Source organism: Trachypithecus francoisi, unplaced genomic scaffold, assembly GCF_009764315.1.
Source record: "Trachypithecus francoisi isolate TF-2019V2 unplaced genomic scaffold, Tfra_2.0 Lachesis_group9, whole genome shotgun sequence".
Taxonomy (NCBI): domain Eukaryota; kingdom Metazoa; phylum Chordata; class Mammalia; order Primates; family Cercopithecidae; genus Trachypithecus; species Trachypithecus francoisi.
The window spans coordinates 75,467,820-75,485,090 of record NW_022681474.1 but is presented as its reverse complement, the minus strand read 5'-3'; the positions used below and the strand labels follow the sequence as shown (position 1 = coordinate 75,485,090).

Below are 17,271 nucleotides of genomic sequence, written 5' to 3'. Positions count from 1 at the left end.
GAGGGGTGTAAATGATGTCCAGTCTCTAGCCCAAGATACGTTCATTTGGTGCTTCTCTTTTTCTATCTTTATCTCCTTTCCCTTCATTTAACATTGGATAATTAAATTAACTGTACTACTCAGTTGAATTGAAGTTCAGGATTAAGATGGAGGATACATTAATATAAAGGAAAGATTAATGAAGCACAGTTACTTGGGTTTTGTCACCTTTTTTTAGGGTATAAGGAGTTTAGGAGAGACTATAGAAACTACAAGTAGTTAAGACCAAAAAAAAAAAAATTAAGTAAAAGTAAGTTATAGGCTATTTTGAACATTTATCACTATGAACATTTTATTTTCAAACATTTGTTTTTAAACATTTTAATTATATATTTTATTTAACCCAACATATGTAAGATTCCTTTTAAATATGTGATCAATATAAAAATTATTTGAAATAGCTTATATTCTTCCTTAGGTTGTAGAAAATCTTTAAAATCTACAGTGTATTGTGTACTGACAGAGCATTTTCATTCCCACTACCTCATTGCAGGTGCTCTGTAGCCATGTGTGGCCAATGGCTACTGTATTGAACAGCACAGTTTTAGATAATTTCTCTTAACACCCTTGTCAAGATCACCAATGCTTCTGTTTTCTCTGGGCGTCCCTGTTTATACCATTTGCTGCAGCATAATTCTCAGTAACTCTTTTACGTTCAAAAAAAAGAAAAAAAGTAAATGTATCATTTGGACCATAAATTATATGGGCAGCCTTTTAGCCACTTTCATGTTGTCACGTCCCACATCCTGTGGTCACTCACCCCAATTTCCTTATCGCAGTCTACTTTGTGGCTTTGTGTCACCTTTGACCCAGTACCTCAATAGTCACTCCTCCTCAAACTGCTTTTATGACTTTGGGGCCTCTGCTTCACCTTTAGATGGTGGAGTGTCCCAGGACTCAGTATCTTGAGGTTTGGTTTTGAGTCCTTTCTCTACACATTCACCCCAAGAGATAAACAGCTATCTTTAAGAGAAAAAGAAACCTTATCAGGAAATGCCTTCCGCTTGGGAATCATAAAGGACATCTCAACCGGGAGATGAAAACAACTGGAGAAAGTGATCAATGACACCCAAAATCATACAGAACAAGATTCCTAGACTTGGCAGATGCACGGATCCCCAGAGTAGACTAGATGGGTCTGATTGGCTTTGGTCAGTGTCGTCCTCCCTCACCTCTTTGGGGTCCTCTCCTGAAGCCACATCCTTGGTGTAAGACAGATTTCCCACACAGGCAAGAGCTGATTATTGGTCTGGGGGGTAGAATGCCTGTACTCTGCTAAAATTTCCAAGGCTGTGTGTGTGTGTGTGTGTGTGTGTGTGTGTGTGTGTGTGTGTGTGTGACTTACTTGGCTTGGTTCAATAGTCCATCACCAGCGCTTGCTTGTACTGGGTCTGAGAGCCACAGACAGTTTGTTGAAACCTTTGCCCACCAAGTCAGTTGCAGAACCAAGGCAAAGTTCAGCATTGCTGTCTTAAAAGTTTTCCGCAGAGACAGATTTATTTTTGTCCTAAATTAAATCCAGGAACCACAGCATCATTCCTATCACTTCATACATTACTCTTAATTTTGGAAGTATGCTGTTTTGTGACCTTGCTACCGAATTATATTTTTCTAGGGAGCAGCGTTTATGTGTTGCAATATCATACCATTCCTTTGACCCAAGGAAAGCCCAGGTGTAGATACAGAGAGCCACCCTGCCATCCACCGGAACCTGGACTTGCAATAACTTTCCATACCTTTATTTTGTCCCAGGGATCCTTTTTCCAGCTCCTCATTTAATTCACATCAAATCAATTATAAACAACAAATGCTTCTGATTGCTCAGGGAGAGTATGATGAATGATTATTAACTACAGAGGCACTGTTGCTGAATTTCTGCCTCCCAAGTGTAACCTTTTAAATGGCAAGAGCCTCCCTGAAAGCAGTAACCAGCATTTCCTTAATGAAAAGCCAATATTTCAGTCAAGGATTGCTGTATTTCTACAGCTACTGCTCTATTCAGCTGAACAATGAAAGTTGAAATATTTAGGTGATTAAAACTTTTAATTAAACCATGTTCTCTCTGGGCATTTACACTTCAAGCCTGTCTCTCCTTTGCCTTTCAGCGGAACACTATCTCAGCAGTAGCAATTACATGGACTGCATTTCCTCGCTGACAGGAAGCAATGGCTGTAACCTAAATAGCTCTTTCAAAGGCTCTGACCTCCCTGAGCTCTTCAGCAAACTGGGCCTGGGCAAATACACAGATGTCTTCCAGCAACAAGAGGTCAGTCATTATTTATTTTCCCAAGTATCTTTGTTTTGATTGTGTGTATGATGACTTCTAGAATGAAATCACTTATTGACCTATGAGTATGCTTTCACTGAGCATTTATTCAAGTCTCATAGCTTGTTCTTGTTACTAAGAAAAATGTCATCTCATTTCTTATTTAGTGCAGCTAGTAAACACAGGATAGCAGAAACAGAGAAAATCATACTTGCAGAAAAATGCACAATAGCTGTCTAACAGTTTTAGCAATAAAACCCAATTGATGTATAGATTCATAGGAATTTTTGTAGTCACAGCTCCCTTAAGGTCAGCAACAAGTCTGTATTTAACATGATTTCATTTTGAATCTGTTGTCTTTATTTGTGGCACTTATAAGTAAATAACAGCATCTGAAATATCTCTGGCTGTTTTTGACTCATCCTGGTCATACTGAGGTCTGTTCTCACAGAATATATGTTTTTTTCAACATGTTCATTTATTCATTAACTTACTGTTTGGATTTTACCTGAACTGAGACAGAACTGAGATGTCTGCTGAACAGTCGCGACCATGGATTTTGATCAAACTGATTAGCCATATCCTATTATGTCCTGGCATAAAGAAAAGAGGCCCCAGGCGTGATTCTTCCTAACAGTGCTCTCATACTACTGGGGCACAGCTAACTCACAGTGTCAGAAAATTAAAATGGTTCTATACATTTGTGTCTTTTTCAAATCAAGACATGGTCCATGTTCGATGCTAGTTGGCTTAATTTTATGTTAGAGAACATCTGATTTAGTAATTTCTAGGCATGTGTCAGTTAATAAAGAATCTATGGTTTTTACTAGGCACTTTGTATCATAAATTAAATGTACTTGCCATGGTCCAATAAATTATTAAGTTTAAATGCTGAACATTTTTGTTTTTTACACTGAAAGAGCAATTGTCGTGTGTATTAAATTTTAGGGTATTGGGTTTTTTTCTGTTTCCCCTACATCTGAGTTAGCGTTCATCTAACCAAGAATTTTCTAAGCTGAATAAGCCTTTCATGATCAATGCATTAAATAATATATCTCTTTATTTTGTCTTGCTGGCTAGATGAGAGTAGCTGGAAGCAGAAGTGTTTTAATGTGTCCAGGCACAGAAGGTCAAAAAGCAAGAGATTGAATGTTAGTTCAGTGATTTTCTGGGTTTGTTTTCATCTGTGTTTCCTATTTGAATAAGCATAGAAATTGTAGGAATTTCTTATTCCAGTTACTCTAAGCAGGAAAAAAACATGAAAATATAAAGGCAAAGGAACTTAATTTAATATTTTATTAACTACAGCAGGGATCAACAAACCGTGGTCTGCAAGCCCACTGCCTGATTTTGTAAATAAAGTTTTACTGAAACACAGCCACATTCATTTGTTTACATATTGTCTATGGCTTCCTTCCAGCTATAACAGCAAAATAAGTAACTGTAACAGTACATTATGGCCCACAAAGCCTAAAATATTTACAGTCTGGTCCTTTAAGAGAAAGTTGGGGAACACTTGAGCTGAAAAATCTCCATTATAGAATTTCTGAAAACATCTTTAGAACTGTGATAAATGATGGCCTAAGGTGTTTTAAGATCTGGATTTACCTTCCAAATCAAAACAGGACAATTTAAATTATCCTCAATATCATTTAATGAAAAGTTTTACCTGTTTATGGTGTGTTGAAATTTGGTAATCTGCTTCTTTTCAATGTAGGATATTTTCTAATACTCAGATGTGACTTAACAAGAATCCCCTATAAGTAACTTCATGAGATTTAATTTATTGTAAGCATGTTGAAGATTCATTTAGCAACTTTCACAGATGATATATCAACATGCATTATTACTAACCATAACTGCCAGTTATGTTCCTTGGTGAGCCCAGTGTTTTATATCTATATTATAGTGAATGCTTACAACAGTTCTGCAGGATACAGTATTGTCAACCCTCTGTGCCCACAGCTAGTAATGGCAGAGTCAGGATCTGGACCCAAGTCTCTTTGGCCTCAGAATCCATTGTCTTTCTCTTCTTCCACACTACCACGCTATCTTTTTTTTTTTTTTTTGAGATGGAGTCTCGCTCTGTCGCCCAGGCTAGAGTGCAGTGGCGCGATCTCCACTCACTGCAAGCTCCGCCTCCCGGGTTCACGCCATTCTTCTGCCTCAGCCTCCCTAGAAACTGGGACTACAGGCGCCCGCCACCTCGCCCGGCTAATTTTTTTGTGTTTTTAGTAGAGACGGGGTTTCATCGTGTTCGCGAGGATGGTCTCGATCTCCTGACCTCGTGATCCACCCACCTCAGCCTCCCAAAGTGCTGGGATTACAGGCTTGAGCCACTGCGCCCGGCCCTTCCACACTATCTTTAAAGGAAGGATGGTGAATCCTTGGGCAGTTTCCCTTCATAGTTTGTTCCTGATGCCAGAGAATACAGTTTTATAGTTCCTGCAGATACTTCTTTTGTGTCCGTTTCAGTGATAGTTTGCTGGGTTGAGCCAAATGAACTGAAGACCTGATTGTGTCTGGGAATTCTTTCAATCCTGTATAGAACACAAAGGAAGATGCCATCTGTTTTATTATTTAGTTTCTTCTTTAAAAGATAAAGATACACTTAACCAATTCAAAATCTCAACCTAAGAAATATTTTTCTCTTTCCTGAACAGATAATGCTCTTCCTTTTATCAGTTCACAAAAATGGTACAATCTTTGTGTTTCCTTTTTTGCTATAGTTGCCAGGATGCTCAGAGCTAAGTCTTCTGCTAGAATCATCACTTCCATTTCACCACCTTTCTTAATTCTTGTTTCTTAGGTTTGTGCTACCACCTTTCTTTTCTGGAATTAGGCAGAGCATAATTAATAAATAAGTGTGATAACAAGTTGATCCTACAGTGGGAAAGAAAATAAGTAATTAATACATTGGTTATAGATTGACCTTTCTACCCACAGATCGATCTTCAGACATTCCTCACTCTCACAGATCAGGATCTGAAGGAGCTGGGAATAACTACTTTTGGTGCCAGGAGGAAAATGCTGCTTGCAATTTCAGGTGAATATAAATATTCAACTTTTATGTTAAAATCTGAATAACCTCTGCCAGTGGTCTCAGCCATTGGGTTGTTTCTACCCATTAACTGCTGGCTTACTAACCTAACACCTTGGTTGTGGTTTCAGAGGGTTTTTCTGTCAACAGTGTGACAAATCCTGAGACTGTCTTCCTTTTTCATCAAGGCATTGCCTGAAAACCTGCCTTAACAGGGGTCATATCTGAACATAGATCTCTTCAGAAATATCTAACCAAAATCGCCCTATGCAGATCATGAGAAGTGGGGGGGAAAGTTTAATTCTCCTCTTTGCAGTTGTGTTAAACAGTCATCATTACATTAGTGAATAATTATTCTTGATTGGCAGTTATGTTTCAAATGTGTGTGTCCTTGCACACCGACTGAGATCATTGCACTGAGAAGAAAAGAATGCTGATTGCAATAGCGTGGAATCTGGCAGTGTTACTTGTCTTAATTCTTCTTAGTTTTCCCACTGTTTTAATAGAATTTATGAGTCACAGGACATAGTATCCTGAAGATAGTCACAGAATGAAGGAAAATAATGTCTGTCTCCCTAGGCCACTTTCTTTGTGCATCTGTTGCATATACATTTTAGAAAATGCTCTATACATATTTATTGGGTGCCACTCATTTGAAAGGAATGGAGCCAGATGATGAGTCAGGAGTTGGCAAATACGTAGTAATGAACCTCAAAAAAGTGTTCAGAGAAATATGCGGAAATTTGAAGGAGGGAATGGGATTAGTTTTTGAAGACTTGCCAATAGAGTTCTTGAATGTCAAATTTATATGTATCCCAGTCTCAGAAAGACAGACACACCAGGGGCAGAAGCCAAGTGTCATGTGCTGTGGAAAAATGAATGCTTTTTCACAACACTAAATTTGCAGGCTATGCCTCAGTGAAGCCAGCAGTTGCATCCAACTGATGAAAGTCCATTCCAGACAGCGTTCACTAATCAGATCAGCAGATAAAATTTAAAACCTCAGTGGTTTTCCATTTTATTTTAGCAGCATTTTGAATGCCCCACCCATCTTCCCATAGGAAATCTTTATCTGAAGCAGATATAGGCAAAGCAGCCTTGAAATAGGAGTGGAAATCTGGCCATTGAGCTTCCTGGTGGCAACCTATTAGGTTCTTCTGTGGATAGAGTTCTACACTCATCAGTTTTACCAGAACTTCTAAAATTTCTTCTCGGATATACTGTGTGTACCCAAGAGGCTCTATTAATGGAACTCAACAGGGAAGACACATAATTCCTGCTCATAAGATCATCTTGGTATAGTGGAAAGAACACTGGATTCAAATAGGAGATCTGGGCTTTACCTATGCTAAGTCATGAGTCGTTGAGTGAGTTTCCAAACCTTTGGTTTTGGTTTATTAACCATGAAGGTAGATTGGAATTTGTGATTGTACAAAGGTCACCTTACATTTCTAAGATCTATCCTTTCATGTGATATCATCAGGCTTAGTGAAAATGGACAAAACTGTAGTTTTATTACTTGTTCTTTTTACCATCTGTGATAATAGAGTAACCTTTTAAATTTGTTTTCTGTAAAGCTCAGCCTCAGGGGGCTATCCCTAGACTCAAGCTAACTTTAACAGTTTTCATATTCTTTTATTAATTTGCAAATGAAATTTATATTTGAAATGTGATTAGCTTGTGCATTCACCATACCTATACTGTTGAAATATGCCTGCAAGTCAGCAATTTTATGTCAGTGAAGGGCATAGTCCAGAGCTCCATAGTCTTGCACTAGAGGTTCATGGAATGGCAGTGAGGATATAGTGAAAACTAAGTTCATTTTTTGGTGTCCCAACCCAATTCCGAATTCTGTAATGCTTTTAGCAACAAGCAGATAGCTGTAAATACGTTCATGGGTTGTAGATAGATCATCAATCTCTTTACTCTGGAATTTATTAGTATCTTTTGGGGGAGGTAAGATGGGAATCAGGTTTCAAGTTCTCTATTTTAAAAAAAAATAATATTTTTTCTAATCATTATCTTCTTTGTCATTCTATTGAGGTTATTATATAGTACTTTTGCAGACTTCCTCTCTCAGTGGGGTTCACCAGGTCCTCTTGCTTTTAAACGGAGTTTGAGACCGACTAAAATGCTTTATGGCTGCTCTGCACAGCATAAAGGACTTGATTATTTTAAAAATAATTTTGTCTTACTTTGTTGAGTGCATTTGTTTGAACCTGGTAAATTATTTTCTCTGAAAGCAATACATTTTTATTGAGAAAATTCTTCATCAAAAAGCAAAGCTTCTTTCTCCAATTCAGCTTATCTGATAACAAAGACATCCATTGATAGTCCCAGAACAGTCTGTCTCCCTGTAGATGCAGTATAGCTGGGCAGTCTGGACTCACATTTGTCTTATGGTTACAGATTGGTTAGATCCAGAGTTTGCCTAAAATTCCTTTTTAATTTTGTAGACTTTAAACTTATAATCTGAGTGATTCTTTCAGTATAAGGTTTTGTTTTATTTTTAATCTCAGGCCAAAATACATTTAATGTTATAGCAGTAGATGAAATTTATCTCTAACGGAGATGGATCAAAGTATAAATTTGATCTCTTTTTCCCCAAATCCACTTTTTTTTTGGAAAATTCACAGATTTCTCTCAGAATATGGTCATGATTGGTTAAATGTACAGGGACTCAGTGAAAGGATGCTTAGCATCCTGTCGACAGGCTTCCCACTACGGCCTCAGGTAGATCTAACATTTCCCGACCTATTCTTTTAGTTTGTGACTCTGTTCAGATCCGCAACAAGATCCTGAGAGCTGCCAGGATTGTGTGAACCTTGGAATTTCAAAGAAAAAGGTTGGTATTTTCCCAAACCATCCCTTAGGCTTACTGAAAAATATTAGAGGAGTTTGCCTTATCATTTAAAAAACAACAGCAACAACAACAATTCTAAAGTCTCTTCAGTAGGACTTGACCTTGATAACCTCTCTGGAAGATTTATCTCTGTGCATCACATTTAAAAACATAAATATGAGACCAGCCTGGCTGACACAGTGAAACCCCGTCTCTACTAAAAATACAAAAAATAATAATAATAATAATTAGCCGGGCATGGTGGCAGGTGCCTGTGGTCCCAGCTGCTTGGGAGGCTGAGGCAGGAGAGTGGCGTGAACCTGGGAGGTGGAGCTTGCAGTGAGACGAGATTGCGCCACTGCCCTCCAGCCTGGGCAACTGAGGGAGACTCCGTCTCCCAAAAACAAACAAACAAAACATATATATATACACATACACACACACTGTCTTAGAAACTGTATCGGTTACGGATATATATATATATATATATATACACACACACACACTGTCTTAGAAACTGTATCGGTTAGGGTTGGATTCCCTTGTGATCATTTTACCGTTTCAAAGATCTAGCTGATGTGTCTTTTCAGAGTAAAGTTTTTAATATTTATTTTGAAAAACTTTGTCTTCATGGCCCAGTTGTTGTCATGTGCTCAGTTATATGTGTTGTATGTGCTAAAGGAGAATGTTGTTTGGTCTCATTCCTTCTTTTTTCTTTGCTGTAAAGTGGGAATGTTCTCCCAAATTGTATATTATTCCCCCGTGAAAAATGGAGGCTGAAGATAGTCCCTAGCTTGAAGATGATAAAACTTTTCCAGGCTGTGTACTTAAGGGGATTCATTTATTCTTAACGCTTCTATTAAGTTTGCCTTTAAATATATTCAATTCTGTCTTGATTTCTGAATTTTGAAGTACTGTGTGCGTGTGTGTGTGTGTGTGTGTGTGTGTGTGTGTTAATAAGATACATGTATTCAACTTTTAATAGGAATGTCATTGCCACTGTGTTTCTGGAGGAACTTGAAACAACAGCCATCTGTATGCATGCTGGCATGTGTCTTTTGCTTGTAAAGTTACCTTCCTTGCTTCTTCAGAGTGAAGCTGGGTTTTTCTATTTAAAAATTAAATTTGGTACGTTAAAATAGCAAATAAAGCTCTGTTATCTGCCATAGTTGGAAATACCGATTTCTCAGATTTGTATTCCTGATGCCTCGGTTGGTCTTCACTGTCCAGTGGGTCATTGAAGGCCAGTGCTCAGGGCATTGACCTTTCCCTCAGGCATGCGAAGTTTTACCTCTGTCACTTAGTACCTGTGTGGGCAAGTGACGTAGTCTATTTTTTAAATCAGTTTTCTCACCTGTAAAATGGAGAATGGTAATATTATCTATCCCTTAAAGAAGACTTGAACAGGGCAAAATAAATGTAAAGTGCTTGTCGTACAATAAGCCTAATGAATCCTTGTTATTTTTCTTCTGTCCTAAGACCTATATATGAACAAAAGAGAGATGTCTCCACTGTTGTTTTGACCATATAGGGCATGCGTTTACATTTTGGAAGGCAGTGGGGTAAAATGTTAAGGGTGTTGGTCATCTTCCAGAACTTGGCCACAGAAGCGTGTCTGGTCATATGGTCATCCTTAACTCCATGCAGTCTGTTACAACCTGAGTCTGTGTCTTCAGCATTACTGTAGATGGCCCTGTCTTACATTGTTTTTTTTTATTTTTTTTTTTTTGAGACGGAGTCTCGCTCTGCCGCCCAGGCTGGAGTGCAGTGGCCGGATCTCAGCTCACTGCAAGCTCCGCCTCCCGGGTTCACGCCATTCTCCTGCCTCAGCCTCCCGAGTAGCTGGGACTACAGGCGCCCGCCACGTCGCCCGGCTAGTTTTTTTTTTTTTGTATTTTTAGTAGAGACGGGGTTTCACCGTGTTAGCCAGGATGGTCTCGATCTCCTGACCTCGTGATCCGCCCGTCTCGGCCTCCCAAAGTGCTGGGATTACAGGCTTGAGCCACCGCGCCCGGCCTGAGCCACCGCGCCCGGCCGTCTTACATTGTAACCTCACAATTCAAAAGGGGATTGTGTGTGTGTGACTTAAAAAGTACTGAGTACCTTGCAAATATAAGGTGAACCACCTGCGCTAGCCCCTCAAAGAGACAGCTTGAAGCAAGTCAATTACATAATCCCTCTAATCTATTTTAAACAGAATAAATTTGAGGGTATTTGCATTTGTTGGTATCAAAAGCCTAATTTGCATATTCTGATGATTCTGTGTACTTGCATGAGTTTGTCAGAACGAGTTACATCAGTGATTTTGAGGTGGGGGCGGAGGTTGATGCATACTCATAAAACAAGGTAGTCTGTTTCAATTAACTGTTTACCTTTCCAGTTAATAACTTTTAGTTGGCAAAAGACAAACTAAACAGTGTTTTCAGAATACTCTAATTTCTTTACAATTCTAATAGGACACCTCAGGTCTGCCCTGAAATTTTAGATTCAAGTATTTGTTGTTTGTGAGCATTAATTTTCTAAGCTGATACGATTGTTTTACTAGATTAATTTTTTATTCAAAGAAACCTACTCATATGCCTCTTTCTAAAACTCTTTCTGACTCAAGAAGTGTAGGCTTCATGAGTTGGCAGAGCCATGGGGGCTGTGGCTTAATACAGTTGACTGTTGAACAACATGGATTTGAACTGCACAGGTTCACTTATACACAGAGCTTTTTCAATAAATATATTGGAAATATTTTTGGAGATTTGTGACAACTTGAAAAAACTTCCAAACTGCATAGCCTGGAAATATTAAAAAACATTAAGAAAAAGTTAGATATGTCAAGAACGCGTATGTGTGAAATATATACAGATACTAGTCTATTTTCTCATTTACTACCATACAATATACACATCTATTCTAACATGTTAAAATTTATCAAAACCTTACAGACCATATATGGCACCATTGGCAGCAGAGAGAAATGTAAACAAACATAAAGGCATTTTAAATCATAACTGCATAAAATTAACTGTTATATACAGTACTACTGTAATAATTTCACAGCCACCTGTTGCTACTGCGGTGAGCTCAATTGTTACAAGTATCTGCTTAAAGCACTGTACACTAATCTCCACATGAGCAGTTAATCTCTCCAGTAAGTTGTATATCACAGTTACAAGTGATCTCTCACAGTTCTTGGGTATTTTTCATTGTGTTTAGTACAGCACCATAGACCTTGAATAACACCATAGAACCCACATAAAGTGCCACTAGGGCTCTCGAAAGCAAAGAAAAGTCATGACATCATGAGAAAAAGTTGAATTGTTTGATATGTACCGCAGATTGAGGTGTGTAGCTGCATTTGCCCACCATGTCAAGATAAGTGAATCCAGCATAATGACTATTGTAAAAAAAAAAAAAAAAAAAAAAGGAAAAGAAAAGGAAATTTGAGAAGACATTGCTACAGCTACACCAGCAGATGCAAAAGCCTTACACTTTTTGCAAAATACCTTTTTTATCTTGCATTGGAAATGCAGCTTTTAGAGTGGGTGCAGGATTGTTATAAAAAAGCATACTTATTGACTCCATGATTCAAGAAAAAGCAAAGTCTATATGACAACTTAAAGCAAAAGGAAGGTGAAGGATCTAAAGCTAGAGAAATTAATGACAGCAAAAGATGGTATGTTAATTGTAGAAAGAGGTTTGGCTTAACAAATGTGAAGATAACAAGAGAAGGAGCTTTTGTCAACCACGAGATAGCAGATGAGTTCCCAGACACGGTTAAGAAAATAATTGAGGAGAAAGATTGTACACCTGAACAGGTTTTTAATGCAGATGAAAGGGTCCTATTCTGGAAAAAATAAAAATGCCACAAAGGACTTTTATTAGTAAGAAAGAGAAATGAACACCCGAATTTCAGACAGGAAGGGATAGGCTGACTGCTGTTTTGTGCGAATGCAGTCACGTTCATGATCAGGACTGCCCTTATGTATAAAGCTGCCCACCCTTGAGCCTTGGAGGGAAAAGATAAACACCAGCCACCAGTCTTTTGGTTGTAGCACAAGAAGGCATGGATACCAAGAATGCTTTTTCTAGACTGGTTCCATTGATACTTTTTCCCTGAAGTCAGGAAGTAAGTTGCCAGTAAAAGACTGACTTTTAAAGTTCTTTTAATGTTGGATAATGGCCCTGGCCACTGGAAACCCCCTGTGTTTAACATCAGAGTCATCAAACTAGTTAACTTGTCTCCAAACACAGAGTCTCTAATTCAGCTTCTAGATCAGGTGGTCATAAGGACCTTTAAGGATTGTTACACATGGTACTTTATGGAAAGAATTGTCAAGGTTATAGAAGAGAACCCGGATAGAGAAAACATTATGAAAAGCCGGAAGGATTACACCATTGGAGATATCATTGTTGTTACAGAAAAAGCTATGAAGCCATCAGGTCCAAAACAATGAATCCCTGCTGGAAAAAAAAACTGTATCCAGATGTTGTGCATGACTTCACAGGATTTACCATAGAGCCAGTTAAGAAAATCATGAAAGAAATTGTGGATATGGCAAAAAATAATAATAAAATAAAGGTAAAGGGTGAGTGAGGAATTTCAAGATCAGATCTTGGAGAAATTCAAGAGCTAATAGATACCACACCAGAGGAATTAACAGAGATGACTTGATGGCGATGAGTGTTTCTGAACCACTGCCAGACGATGAGGAAGACAGAGCAAGCAGTGCCAGAAAGCAACGGACATTAGACAGTCTGGCAGAAGAGTTCCGATTATTCAAGACTGCTTCTGATTTTTTTTAATGACATGGATTCTTCTATGACAAAACAGTGGAAGAACGAGTAGTACCATATAGAAACATTTTTAAAGAAATGAAAAAAGCAAAAATGGCAGACAGAAATTATGATGTATTTTTGTAAAGTTACACCAAATATGCCTGCCTCTCCTTCCACCACCCCTACCTCTTGATGAACCTCTACTGTGCCTGAAACAGCAAGAGCAACCCCTTCTCCTCCTCCTCCTCAACCTACTCACCGGGAAGACGACAGGGAGGAAGACTTTGTGATCATTCACTTGCACTTAATGAATACGTAAATATATTTTCTCTTCCTAATGAATCTCTTAGTGTTTTCTCTGGCTTAGTTTATTGTAAACATGCAATATAAAATACATATACAGAACATGTGTTCATCAACTTACTGGTAAGGCTGCTGGTCAACAATAGGCTATTAGTAAAGTTTTCAGGGAATCCAAAGTTATACAGGGATTTTTGACTACATGGGAGCAGAAGGGTTTTTACCTCAACCTCTGCATTATTCAAGGGTCAGCTGTACTTCAGGGTGCTCCTCCAATATCCCTGTGCTTAGGTGTGGGGTCTTCTTTTCATATCTGACTTTAATAACTAAATGATTGCCGTGTTTGACATGAATGAGTTCAGTAGCTGTAATAATTTTCTGTGCCTTCAGTCATACGTCCTTTCACGAGCTTTGGTGGTTCTCCTCGCCTCTGAAATGACCTTTGGAGTAGGTCAAACTGTTTAATTTGGTTAGAGAGTCCTGAGAATGGTATATCCTCCAATATAGTTTACAGACTATAATAGATACTTTGCTGGCAGGAGTTTACGAATTGCAACAAAAACTATTTGCTATTCTTTGTTCTCTAGACTATCAATATGCTGTCTTTTATACCATACTTTCTAGTATTTCAGAAATGCCTTGATCATCAACTAAAGTTTTCCTTTTGCTGCCAGACTTGACTTTCCTCAAAAAACCTACCACGTCACCATTTTCTGAGCTCTAGTGCTATGTCCTGTAGTATACATAGAACTTCTCTTGAGCTCCTAACAATTCTCTCTCTCTCTCTCTAGAACTAAATAAAAACCGAAGAAAGCTTTTTGAATCGCCAAATGCACGCACCTCTTTCCTGGAAGGTGGAGCGAGTGGAAGGCTACCCCGTCAGTATCACTCAGACATTGCTAGTGTCAGTGGCCGCTGGTAGCAGCGCCCTCTTGGCACATGCCCGCTGACTAACTGTAAAGTGGACACAGGAGATGGGAACAGCCTTCACAGCACACCGTCCTCAGCACTCTGGGTGTCTGATATCAGGACCAAAGCATCTTATTCGCACCTGTACTTTATGGCAAAAAGGAAGAAAAGAGAGATGTTCTTGTGATGTCATGCAGAACACCAAATGTGGATTACCTTTTTAAAATGGCAGTTGGACAGAATTTGCAATATGAGGATAGGGCTTTATTTCCTGTTTTTATTTACCTATATAACATATGCACTGATTTTTTTTTTTTTTTTTTTTTACTTAAAATGAAGGATGAATTGACATCTGGGATGCCAGAGAACTTAGAAGTTATTTTGTTTGCTTGTTTTGTTTTGGTATTTGGGGATTTTTAGAAAATAATCAAAGTGGAATTTTCTGGTACTGCTTTAAAATAATTATTGCGGTCTTTCAGCACTTTACACGTTCTAATTTCTTGTCCTGTGGAAATTCTTCCTGTCTCCATCTCTCTCATTTTCATGTCACCTACATGTTGGTACAGATCAGAGTTAGTCACATTTTTCTGACTGCATCAAACTTATTTGAAATGGTACTGGATCTTAGTTTCTGTGCAGAATATTCTGTGACTTTGGGAAACTTAAGTGACTCCGCTTGCTTCTGGACCAATTCTGTTTCATGTATGTTAGCATCCTAGAAACACCTAGCAATGGACCTAGTTCACAGTAATAGGTGCAAAGAAAGACCAAATGGACTTTGCAGTATTAACCCTTTGCAGTCATCATACTTAGCTGCTGCCTGTAATGCTAAAATGATTTTAATGGTTGTCTGGAAGCAAAGGGCTGTTTTTTAGTATATTGCCACTAAAGGACATTTATTTATATCAAACTTTTATTTTTAGGTATTATAAGCATACAGTACATAATTGATGAAATTGATATTTACTAGAGATTTATGGTAGAGAATGGACAACATTCAATAACTGGAGCCCTAGATTGTCACTTTATTTAAAAAGACAAATAATCATCTGACAAGACAGCACTGTTGCCATTATGAAGAGAAATAGATTACAATCCTTATCATGTACACGTTAGCTATGTTCCGTATGGCCACAGGACTTTCCTAAAACCCTATCTGTCTGCTTGAAGTAGACTTACGTTTGTTGAGAATGAACAGGCTTATTTGAAGCCTCCAGGGTGACAGTTCATAAAGACAGCTAAGTTCTGAAGGAAAAACAAAATATATTTTTTAAGTGGCTAGAGTCATTATTACAGTCTTATACTGTGAAAGTCCAAGAAATCAGGCAACATTGTTTCCTGGGTCTTTTCAGAGATCTTATAGATTTATGAAATGTTTTTAATCCATGAAGAAAATCACTAAAGTGCCTTTCTTTCTTCAAAGCAATATTATTTCCAAGTATATTAATTTGTTAGAAAACTTTCCCATAGGAAATGTTGTCAGTTACCTGTACTGTAAAGAGTTATTTATGTCCAGTAGTCAAGATTTTCTACATGGACATGAGCCACTCTCACGTGCTCTCAGCAGAAGGCATTAGATAAGCATATACAAGAGTTGGGTACTTTTATATAAATATGGGATAAGAAATACTTGCCTGACACTTTTCCATGGCTGAGTCTGACCATTACAGTAAGAACAGGAATTGAAGAGGCATTTTGCACACAGAAAATTTTTCACTTTAAAATATGGTATTTGTTACCTTGAAGGCATAGATAATGGACCTGTCATAAAATTATCAATTATAACTGGCACTGAGGGACTGCCCTTTTTAAATTAAACTAAGCCTTATCTGCTTAAGGATGTTGAACTGAATCACTCCCTTTACTCATCCTGTGCATATGTGTACAAATGGTCTTGTGGATCATGTGATGATCATCCATCTTATTTGATTGTATTAATGCATCATGCTAAACATTTAACACAGGTTAACAATACCAGATTTGTGTCCTGTTCAACAACTCAGTACTCTAAATGTTGTTTTTAATAAGACCTTCCCAGATAATAATCATTTGGAGCTCTTTTCCCAGCTCTCTACCATGCATTTGCAACAGGAGGAAGATAGAATGAATATGCAGTATTAAGTTGATGTATGAACAGTGCTTTGATATGCCAAAGGGGAAACTGTCCCACTTAAATTAGATTAAGTAGGGTGGCTAAAAATAAATAAAAACACTGGAAATTATTTCTCTCACTTTCTCTTGATGCAATGAAGGGAATATGACACTACAGTATACAGAGTTGTTATATGATGCACAAAATATTTTGATGATTTGAATAAATGTTAACTTTTAATCTGCGCCTTAATAGTGACTGGTTATCTGTAAATATAGAACAGATACAGATTGTATTTTTCTGTGGGTTTTTGTCCTTTTAGTGATTTTTTTCCAAAAATGAGAGATGGAATTAACATTGAAAATGGGAATTTTTTCTAACCGAATCAATTGTTACATGAAAAATAAATTTATATAACCCCTTTGTATTGCTCTTGCTAGATGAAGTGTGTCTTTTTTAAAAAGCAAATCTGTACGCATAAACTCTATGCCTATCTTTGTTTTCTAAGAAATAATTCTTTTTTTGGCCATTTTCGGCAAAGTTGAAAGATGTTTCTGCAGTAGAACTGCATATGCATTCTGTGTTCTCTTATTTTGCATTGACATTCCTCATTTTCAACCAGCAACCAAAGCACTTTATTTTAGTCAGTGAATCCAGGACCAGTCATCAATGATTGTTTCTTAGGCCACCCATAGGTACATACAAAAGAGTAACATTCTAGAACAGATTTTATTCTTGTTATTTCTTTTCTTTTATAAAGACTCAAGTGTATGACCGCTTTGACAACCTCATTTATCAGTAAAGGCTGACGTGATCCTGGGCTTTTTGATCCAGGTTCCCCTTTCAGAGACTGCCATTGTGTTATCTGTCACACTGTGTGTTTACCATGCCATGCACTGAGATGCTCACTGGACTCATGCTAAACGGAATTGACACTCTCTTACTTATTCTGAGATTTTGCTAAATCTTAAAGAAAACCTAGCCCTCCACACATTATGCCTCCAGGAATATTG

The 17,271-nt window shown here is 37.9% G+C and overlaps 1 protein-coding gene across 4 annotated transcripts in view; it reads left to right on the top strand.

Moving 5' to 3' along the window:
* Positions 1–16,697, top strand: part of BICC1 (BicC family RNA binding protein 1) — a 332,167-nt gene extending 315,470 nt beyond the window's left edge. For 2 of the 4 annotated variants that reach the window (XM_033208724.1, XM_033208727.1), the window contains 3 exons: positions 2,145–2,305; positions 5,252–5,351; positions 14,049–14,179. In XM_033208724.1, coding sequence (XP_033064615.1) covers positions 2,145–2,305; positions 5,252–5,351; positions 14,049–14,179 — 392 coding nt within the window. Of the gene's footprint in view, positions 1–2,144; positions 2,306–5,251; positions 5,352–8,111; positions 8,191–14,048 lie in introns of all 4 variants that reach the window. The other 2 variants (XM_033208726.1, XM_033208725.1) reach the window with 2 other exon arrangements.
* Positions 16,698–17,271: the final 574 nt, after the last annotated feature.